This window comes from Hyperoodon ampullatus (assembly GCF_949752795.1).
Source record: "Hyperoodon ampullatus genome assembly, chromosome: 2".
In the NCBI taxonomy this organism is placed as follows: Eukaryota; Metazoa; Chordata; class Mammalia; order Artiodactyla; family Ziphiidae; genus Hyperoodon; species Hyperoodon ampullatus.
The window spans coordinates 28292181-28302556 of NC_136915.1; the positions used below are offsets into that span (position 1 = coordinate 28292181).

The 10376-nt window shown below is 48.9% G+C and overlaps 1 protein-coding gene across 1 annotated transcript in view; it reads left to right on the top strand.

Annotated features, from left to right (window-relative positions):
* Positions 1–8085, top strand: part of LOC307064037 (uncharacterized protein C1orf94) — a gene marked incomplete at both ends in the record, with an annotated part of 49537 nt that extends 41452 nt beyond the window's left edge. The window contains 2 exons of the mRNA XM_079720463.1: positions 2311–2507; positions 8010–8085. Of these exons, the coding sequence (XP_079576589.1) occupies positions 2311–2507; positions 8010–8085 (273 nt within the window). The remainder of the gene's footprint in view (positions 1–2310; positions 2508–8009) is intronic.
* Between the last annotated feature and the right edge of the window lie 2291 nt (positions 8086–10376).

The following is a 10376-nucleotide window of genomic DNA, read 5'->3' on the forward strand; positions in this document are numbered from 1 at the left end:
GCCCTACCCTTTCTCTGCAAACTGTACCTCTGACCTCTGAAGGATGATAGAATGTTCCAGAAGGTAGAGAAGGGCCCATAAGTGTAGGTTACTTTCTTACGTGGGCCAGGACTGCTCTTTCAGCAGTAGGAGCTTTTGCATCCTGCGATGAAGTTGAGATGAGAGAGTCAGGCTCACAGAATCTCAGTCTCATCCCCTCCACCCCATGAGCAGTGATTCCATCCACCTAGCTCCAAAGTGAATGCTTTTAGACAAAGTTATGTAAATGCATATATTTGAAACAGTAATATAAAAACCTGGTACAAAATTTTAAAAATCTTAGAGGCAATCACTGTGACTGGTTTCTTAGATATCCTTCCAGTCATATCTATTTATACAAGCATTTTTATACAGATGTGGCATTCTGGGCACACTGCTCTATCATTGCTTTTGTCAGCAAAGAGGATACCTTGGAGATGGTTCTAGAGCCCTATACCCAGCTCTGTTTTATGCATTTTATCAGTGACATGTAGTTAGGATACAGTTTTGCATAAAGCTTGTATAAGCTCTAGGACCCATATCTTCTCTTTCATGTCAGTTTCCTCCCAGGTCCAGGACTGTCCCCTCACTGTGAAAACTTGGTTTTTTTTTTTTTTCTGCCACGCTGACCCTCTGGTGTCTGCCTTGGGAGGTGCCTTCCTGGGGTCTCTCTGTGAGCTCTTGGCACTTTCTGACCTTCAGCTCACCCTCTTGGGGATTTGGTGCCCATGTCCAGTGTCACCAGATCCTACCTGTCCACTGGGGGAAAGATGGGGAGGACCAGGAGGGAGGGGCTCAGGCTTCCAGGGGGAGCAAGCATAGCAGTGTAGTCCAGGGCCATGGGCTCTGGGCTTGCCACACTGGGGATTCCAGCAAAACTCAGACGCTTGAAACACTTACTGAGCAAGTTGCTTAACTTCTCTGAACCTGTTTCCTCGTCTCTAGAATGGGGATTCTAATGGTCCTACCTCACAGGGCTGTTTGGAGTTTAAATGAGAGAATCCACATGAAGGGCCTGGCACACCCTTGTAATCACTTAATAAGCACTAACCTTTGTCATCTTTTTAAATTAGATAAGGGTGTGCAGGGTGTGCAGGGTGAGTATGTCCAACCCCTGAGCAGCTTGGACTACAGGCTTGCTATTAAAGTGGAAATCCAGAAATTTCCCGAGTTTTGACCGAAACACACAGGAGGATGGATGTCAGCTCCACACAAGCCATTTGGAGCTGTCAGTAGTGGAATACAGTGCTCATGATGTAATGAGCTCCCTGTCATTTTAGATATTCAAGCCGACACTTAGTAGTCTCTTCTTTCCTCCCTCCTCCTTCCTCCTCTCTCTCTCTTTCTTGCACCTATCCATTTAACATATATTTATCGAGCAGCTACTGTGTGACAGGCACCCGTCTCAGGGCCAAGGCTAAATCAGTAAATAAGACAGGTGGGGTTCCTGCCTCATCAGGGGCAGGATAGTATGAGCCCTGCTTCTTGGTGGGGGTCTGATCCAGGTGGTCTCAAACCCAATGAGTTCCTACTTTTCTTAGGGTTTGAGCTCAATCCCAGTGCCCCCATTTGGCCTTTCTCCTCACTCACACTGACCAGTACCATAACCACCAGCCACATTTGGCTATTTACATTGAAATCAAAACTGAGTAAAATTTGAAATTCAGTCCCACTAGCCACACTTCAAGTGCTCAATAGCCACACTTGTGTCTGGTGGCTACCATATTGGGTGGTACAGACCCAGAAGATTTCCATCATCCGTCACAGGAATTTCCACTGGGCAGAGCTGTCTTGGACTTGGGGTCTGTTGAGATCCTGAGCCAGGGGTGTATAAATCCCAGCAACCTTTGATGAGATTGTAAAAGACTTAAAAATGAACCAGGGGCTTTTGAGATGGTTATTGACTGAGGGTGAGGCAGGGGACAGAGAAGAGAATGGAAATAATGCAAATAATATTCCTTTGCTATTTATTATGTGCCAGTCTCTCTACTTATTTCAGCTGACTCAGTCCCCATTCAATGGAGATAGCATTTGCCCATTTTATGGATAAGGAAACTGAGACACAGATAAATTAAATAACTTACCAGTCTCACATATAGAAGCTGAGCCCCGTGCTTCATCCCCGTCCAACACATTGCCTCCTATGCACCCCACAGTGACTGAGGGGCACAGGGGCTGAGGGGTGGGGCCTCAGGTTAGGGTCAGGGTTGGGGGACTGTGAAGTTTAGTAGCAGCGGGCTCTGCTGGACCTCTGTCCTCTCCTCTAGCCCCTGTCTCCTCTCTGCCATGCAGGTGATGCCATACAACCCACAGCAGATGGGACAGCAGATTTTCTGCTCTTCTTCCACTCCCCTGCTGGGCTACATCCCCTTCGTCCAGTCCAACTATCTGTACCCTCAGAGGACACCTCAGAAGCTGGCCAGAAATCCCCGAGACCCTTGCCCCATGGCAGGAGATGGGCTGCAGTACCTCTTCCCCGAGGCGAATGGGTGAGTCCTCAGCCCACACTGGAAATTCACCTCGTATCCCGAAAGCTGCTGGAGAGGAGAGGTGGGCGCACTGGGCCTCACTGCTGCTCTCTTGGTACATATATTCCTTGGCTGTGGGGAGGGCAGACCCTGTGCCTTGTGGGTCCCGGTGGAGCTGATGTGGAGGTGAGCCTGATCTGGGCCTGGGGGGGCCCTTTGGCAGGCCCAGTCAGGGCTGGGGTCCTCAGCATGGTGCAGAAATGCAGCTGCATGGTCAGTAGTGGATGAGCGCACCACCCATAGCAGGTGGCAGGTAGTGGAGTGGGACGCATATGCCTTTCCGCATTTGCCTGGTTTCCAGCAAGCCACGGCCAGGTAATCTTCTTACAGCTCTTTCCCCCACTTACTGCCTCCTGAGCTCCTTGCCGGGCTAATCCTTCCAACAGCCCAGTGAGTTCGCACCCGGCCCTGCTGAAGGGCCTCTCACTGCTTATCAGGCTGCTCACACTTTTCCCCCAAAATACCCCAAACAGCAGAGGAGAGGAGCTTAGCAGCCAGCAGCCAACACAAACTCAACATTTTAGCTGACAGTTCCATACAAACTTTTCATGCCAGTCAGTAAGAAATTGGTGTTTGTTGTTTTAATGTAACACCATGCAGCTGCTCATTCCCACCCACCAAACCTTCACGGCTGATGCCCTGCAAGGCGGGTGGTGCTGTGTCAGTCCTGAGAATCCAAGTGTCCCAGGCACATCCCGGGGAATGTGTGCTCCAGTTTGAGAACCTCCCTTTACAGGATTAGGACCAAACTCCCCAACCTGACATAGATTCCCTTCCTCCCCATCACAGCCCCTCACTGTAGTGTCAGCCGGGTGTCCTGGACTGGGACCCTTTCAATCAGTGTTTCCCATGAATGTCTTGATAGAGGGATAAATGCTGGAAAGAGGTTTCCATAGTCAGATCTGTTTGAGAAAAGAAAGGTAGAAACAAAGATAAACAGATTTCTTAACTGTTGGAATTTGCAGATTATTTAATTTACTAGGGCTCATGGAGAACATTCAAGAAGCTGGTCAATAGTGTCATTTGAATATAAAACCCATGACCTCTTATTTCTTTAGTTCTCTTTTTCTTTTCCTTCCTCCATCCCTCCCTCCCTCCCTTCTTTCCTCCCTTCCTCCCTCCCTCCCTCCTTCCTCTCCTTTTTCCCCTTTTCTTGTAGAGCATATCATGGTGTGTTCCGCCAATGCAGCCTGGAAAGCGCTGCATCAGTTCACATAGTTACGGTGAATTTAGCCTGTGGGGCACCGTCCATGAATAGGACATGGTTCCTCCCTTCAGAGATGAGAGTGGATGAGAGGGGACACAACGATGTTAATGCCGTGACAAAGTGAAGACCATCCGAGTGTCCCGAGGACAGAGGGAGGATCCCTGCTGGGTGGACAATGAGAGCTGCAGGATGGGGAGGGTCCAGTGAGCAGTGACTAGGGGAATGAGGCCCTCAGGTGGGAAGGTGCATGGTGGGCTTGAGGCCTGTGGAATAAAGGCGTCTGGTTGAGGTATTAGATTTATCCCTGAACAAGGTGGAAAATAGGAAAAGGGAGGCTGGGCTTGGATTATTAAAGGCTCTGACTGGTAGGCCTGGGGATCCAATGCAGATTTGTGAACGTTGGAGTGAATTGATGGGCTGGAGGGGAGAGAAACAGGAGGGAAGAGAGGGCATAGTCTGGAGGTGACTGCAGGGTCTGTAAGAGAGGTTCTCACCTCCCCGGAGGTGAGAGTAGATGAGACCGCAGAGGGAAGACAGCCTACCTGCAGGCCAGCAGACGTGCCCCTTCCACGCTGTGACTCTGGGCTCGAGAGAAGAGAGAGTTACTGCAGAAGCCAGGACCTGATGTCCTTGGGAGGCAGCGTGGTTCCAAGTTCTCACCAGTCAGCGGTCGGGGAAGCACTGATTGGGAGCCATAAGAGCTGAGGGTTGGGACCTGGTCTCTGGCTGTCTTCCGAGGAGCAGGAGAGGAAAAGGAGTGAGCAGGAGACCGAGGAAGGAGCAGCCTTAGAAGTGGGAGAGAGCCTGCGGCCAGCTGGGGACACGGTGGGCAAAGGAGGAGAGTGATGGGGAGTAGCAGCAGTCAGCAGGGTGGAATGGCGGCCTAAGAGGGTGGAAAGACCAGGTAAGTGAGGTCGGAAAAGCGAGGCGAGGAGTGCAGGCCCGTGTCCCCCAAAGGGATGATTCGTTCATTCACAAAACGTTCATAGCCTCTTCTGTGGGAACAAGACAAAGTGTTTACTTCCATCATTCCAGGAGGAGAACTAGAAAGTACGGAAGTAAATAAGCATCATACCTGTCAGGTACAAGGGATAAGCGGGGAGGGAATAAGGGACCTCTCTGGAGCCGAGATCTGAATAAAACGAGAGAATGAACCATGTGTATATATGGGTGATGAGCACTCTGGGCAGAAAGAATCGAAAGTGCAGTGGCCCCGAGGTGGGAAATGTAGCTGGAGCACAGTGAGTGGAGGAGAGAGAGTGGAGGAGAGAGAACTGAAATCTCGGAGAGGTGGCAGGGCCTGGGAGGCGAGGGAAGGAAAAGCAGCGGGAGGCCATGAATGTTCTAATTCTCCGTGTAAGGAAGATGGTGTTGATCGACCTACGAAGAGTGGGCTGACTGGTAAGAGCTGATGGAGGGGACCAGGATGGGAGCCTTTTTAGCTATCCAAGCAAGAGGTGCTGGTGGCGTAGACTAGGGCAGTGACCATGGGAAGGAGGTAAGAGAAAAGATGTGGAGCATTTATTTTCTTGGTAGCATTGATGGGAATTGATGATGGTTGGATGTGGAATGAGGAAAAGAGGGGAGTCAAGCGTGATTCCTAGGTTTTTGACTTGAGTGTCCAGATGACTGGCAATGCCAACATTCTAGGGTCCAGATGATGATGGCAAGGATCTGTTGATCAGGAGTTTGGTTTTGCATATGTGAAATTTGAGATGCCCGTTAGACACTTGCGTGGAGCAGTTGATAGGCAGGTGGATATCTGAGTCTGGGGCTCAGGGGAGAAGTGGTGGCTGATAATATAAATTTGGGAGTCATTAGCATATAGATGATACTTAAAGGCATGGCATGGGATGAGATCGCCCGGGAGCACATGTACATGGAGAAGAGAGGAGGCCCAAGGACTGAGCCCTGGGTCTCCAACATGTAGAGGGGTTGGGGAGATGGGGAGGCACCAACAAAGGATCTAAAGGGTGGGAGGAAAAGCAGGAGAGTGTGGAGCGTGGGAGCCAGGAGAAGAGAGGGAGGGATGACAGTATGGCAAGAAAACCTGGGCACAGTAGGATGGAATGTAGGGAGCACTGGACACGGGGGTAGAGTTGAGGTTTACCAGCTGTGCTGGATGGAACAAGGTCCGGGAGAGGCTGCCTGGGTCGGGGAGAGGTACAAGGGCCTAGGTGGAGAGTTTAGTCTGGGAGACCAGGGGCCTCAGTGCTTCCTCTGGGTCAGGAACCAAGAGACTAAACTGTATGAGGTGGGAGAGGAAGGAGTAGGTGGCCTCCGTGTTCTCAGGAAAGGAGGAGGGGAGTCCTTCCTGCCCTCTGCCAAGTCCATTTGCATACATCCATCAGGGCAGGATAACAATACCATATATCTTCCAAAGAACAATAAGTCTGAGCGTTAAAAAGAGCACAAATGGGGCTTCCCTGGTGGCGCAGTGGTTGAGAGTCCGCCTGCCGATGCAGGAGACACGGGTTCGTGCCCCGGTCCGGGAAGATCCCAAATGCCGCGGAGCGGCTGGGCTCGTGAGCCATGACCGCTGAGCCTGTGCATCCGGAGCCTGTACTCCACAACAGGAAAGGCCACAGCAGTGAGAGCCCCGCGTAGTGTACCGCAAAAAAAAAAAAAAAAAAAAAAAGAGCACAAATAATAATTACACTGGAATTATTACTGGACAGTGTAGAAACTGTCCCAGGCAAACCAGGACCTTTCACCATGCTCGTGAGGAAGGTTAAGCCCCTCTTCTTCCTCCAGGAAGCCTTCCTGGATAACTATAGTCCACATGGATTACCTCTCTTCCTGGCCCTCTAGTTTACATCCTGTCTAGACCATGCCCTTGGCAGCAGATCTGATCAGAATTTCTCATCATGAAGGGCTCAGATGTGTGGGGTGTGGCAATCAGATACAAGGTGTGTCATGAGTAATTGGTTACCGGTAATTATTAAATACTCGAGTATGGGTTACAGCCTTTATTTTATAAATCAGAGTAGAATTCAGAGTGTCCTTATAATAACATCACTTTTAATCGTTTCTTTTCCAATATGATTTTTGAAAAAGAGAAAAAGAGGTGGGGTTACCACTGACATTAATTGCTTATTGGGCACCTACCTGGTGCCAGGTCCTGGCCTGAGTGCTGAGTGTCAAATGGTGAACAGTCCAGACAGTGTCCCTGCTCTCATGAAATTTATTTTTGTGAGAAGGGACTCAAACAACCCAAAGCCTCGCTTGTCCATGGCTGCTCACAGCGAGCAACAGATACACATACCAGCTGAGGCATTACAAATTAATGCACTGGTTTGTTCCCATCACTTCTTCCCCTCCCCCCCTTTTTTGTTTCATCAATTCATGGGAGGGCGCCACGAATGTGAGCATCTTCTGTAATATGCTTCCGCCCAGCTGAAAAGTGACGGAGAATCCCTGGATTAGACTATATCTAGCTATTTGCTCTGCAGCAATTTGTCTTGAGCTCTGTTCCATTCATTCAAAGTATCCTAGCAGATGGGGAAAGAAATTGCAGTAGGATCCCAAGTGTGAGTAAATGATTCCATCTGGAGACGTTGGGGAAGGCTTCACAGAGGAGATGGCTTTTGAACTCTCTTTTGAAGTATGAATTCGCAGTGTGCCAGGGAGAAAAAGCAGAAGGGTGTGTTTTCCTGCTCTCGGAGGGTGAGGCTCAAATCTTCTCGGCACTTCCTTCCCTGAGGGTCTAGCAGAGTTCCAGGCAGTCAGGGATGCCTCAGGGCTTACTTGCCAGATTGGTGTGAAATGGAGGGTCTGATCTAGCTTGGTGCTGAGAAGGGAATCAGGAACCCTGGGATTGTCCGGACTCTGAGATCTCACCCTAGGACGTGGCTATGAGTTCTCTGATGTTGTGGAATTTCCTTAGGGACACACAGGGTCCTCTAAGACAGGTAGAGGGGCTACAGGCCCACAGGTAAGGTGCTTAGATCCAGAGAGGCTCCTTAGTCTTTGGTCTTGGATAAGGAGAGAGCATAGGCTGGGTGGAAATAGCCCCTACAGGCTGCCAGGGCTTTCCTGACCTAAGGAAGAAACTCTTTATTATCCTCCAATTTTATCATTTCAATATTTTATTTTCCCAGAGCCAAAACTTTTTACATTGTTGCTAAAGCTTTCAGCTTCCAAGCCTGTCATGATCTTCCCAGTTTTTGACAGCCCCAAAATTAATATACTACTTTCCCTAATATCTCTGCCGACATCAGGAATTCTATCACAACATCATTTTCTTTCTCCTCCAGGTTCGGCTCGACATCCGGTGGGCCCCTGATGAACAGCCCCTATTTTTCCTCTAGTGGGAATGACACACATTTTTAGATCTCCTTCTCATCTCCCTCCTCCTACCTTAGCCCTTGGAGTAGGGCTAAGGGCTCTGGAATTCTGGATTCTGCAACAACTTGGTATGAAGTTTGGAGAGCCAAGGTTCCAACCAGGTCACAGACAGAAAACAGCAAGGCCAGACGCATCCATGGACCAACACTCACACACACACACACACACACACACACACAGAGCCAGCCCTCACACACAGCACAGACTGCACACACACCCCTCGGATTCATACTCACTTGCTCAGCCACATATGCATCTGTATTTAGCTAACATGAGAGATTTTTGGTTTTGTTGTTGTTGGTAAAATAGACATAAGACACTTAATTTAGAAAGTCTGTATTTTCTGATAAAAGTATGAGCTGCTTGAAATGGAGTGTGCCTGTTACTTTCTGTAATGTTCTGCGTGATCTTCACTGCTCCTTTTCCCCCCATGAGGCTCAAAGTTTACTGAGGACATGAAGAGACACCACGGGCTACAGTCCTCCAAGTGCTGCTCTGTAAATAAGGGATCCCAGGGATTATACACTAGAGGGCTTATCTCTTCTCTTCTGTGATCCACTCACTTCTCAATAGCCCAGTTTATACATCTCTGGAATTGATGTAAAAGAAGTGCATCCTGCTCTGCCCTATCCAGGTGGCGATTACAGAAAAAGTCTCTCTTGGACATGAGATGGGAAAAAGTGACCTGAAAATCAATTCTAAAAATAATCCTGAATGTGATAGACTATAGCCAGTCATTGTAGATCGATGCCAAGCTAGAGATCAGTCTCAGAACTGCTCCCAATGGCACTGTCCCTGGATCATTCTCAATCAGCTTTTATCAGTGACTTTAATGAGGACATTGAGAGCATCTTGATCACATTAATGGAGGACACAAATCTGGGAAGAGGAGGTGGCCTGAGTCAGTGATGCACATATACCGTAATTCTCCTATTCAACACCCATGGCAGGCATCATTAAGCAGCTGATCCCCTGAGCCTGGGCAAAGTCACAGAATCATTCTCCCTATGGTGGTCCCGGCAGCCATCACTGATCAGGGACAGTCTATGAAATGAAACTCATGTGCTATCCTTAGGCAAACCATCATAAGATGAAATTAAACAGAGGTTTAATGTAAAGACCTCCTCTTGGGTCTAAAAAATGAGCCATGCACGTACAGATGGACCAATATTGTCAGTTCTAAGTTGCTGTATTACCAGTCCTGTTCCTCTCATGAAAGCTCGGGCCCACCCTGGCTGAGGCCAGTGAGGGCTAGGTCTGGGGAACGTTAGCAGCCCAATCCTGATTGCAGCAAGAGGCTAGGACTCTGTAAGCCACCAGTGTCTTGGGATGAGCTTAAGTCCAGGGCTCACAAGAGCATTTCTCTTGCCTTCACAGTGTGACACAATTGGCCTTTCTTCCTGGGTCCCTGGAAACCAATTTGTCTCCCAAGTTCTCTTAGGACTTATGCCTTCTCCTTTCTCCATGGTCTAAGTCTAAGATTTCCCCCTGAATTCTTCAGCCCCTTTCCCCAAGGCTCACCCCACTTCTAGCACATCGTGTTTCTTGTTGATATCCTTGGTTAACAGTCTAGACTCTCCACTGACTGAGAGACACTGGTTAGAAGTTCTCACCAATGCAGGACCTCTTTTGTTCCCCAAAGGGCTTCCTCATGTTGTACCTCTAGGTATTAACCCAGGCTGGGCCATAGTTTACCACCCTCTCTGGATCTCAGAGTGCTTGGGGGCAGGAGAGAATAAGGGAGTTGCCCTTGGCGAGACAAGTGTTCTTAGCCACTTTCCAACTCTGATGTTGGGCAGAGAATTTAACCACTCTGAACCTCAGTTCTACTAATGGTAATGTTAATAGTTCTGAGGATTAAAGGAAAATGTAGTCTTAATAGAGGCTTAATGTATACTTCACGCACACTTGTGGTTTCAAGATGGTGAAGATGTTTCTGCCCTTTTTCTCTTGAAATTTACCCCCAAGTAAGAAGGAGAGTAAAAACATCTATACGAACTCCATTCTCAATGAAATCAGGAGAAGCCAGCAATTTCATCTGCTATATAAAAGGGCAGAAGTGTGGTGGAGGAATGGTAATGCCTTAGCAGAGGAGGGGAAGATCACGTTGAAATGTCTGCCAATCAACAAGAAGCAAACCATTTCCCCCTGCAGAGCCTGAAGTTCTCAGGGGGTGCCAGATGCTGAGGATGGAAGATGGGGCTGAAGAGAGATGAAAGCAAGGGGCTGTTATGAGAAGTAGCTCCTATCCTGGCCCCACAAAGCCAGGGGCCACA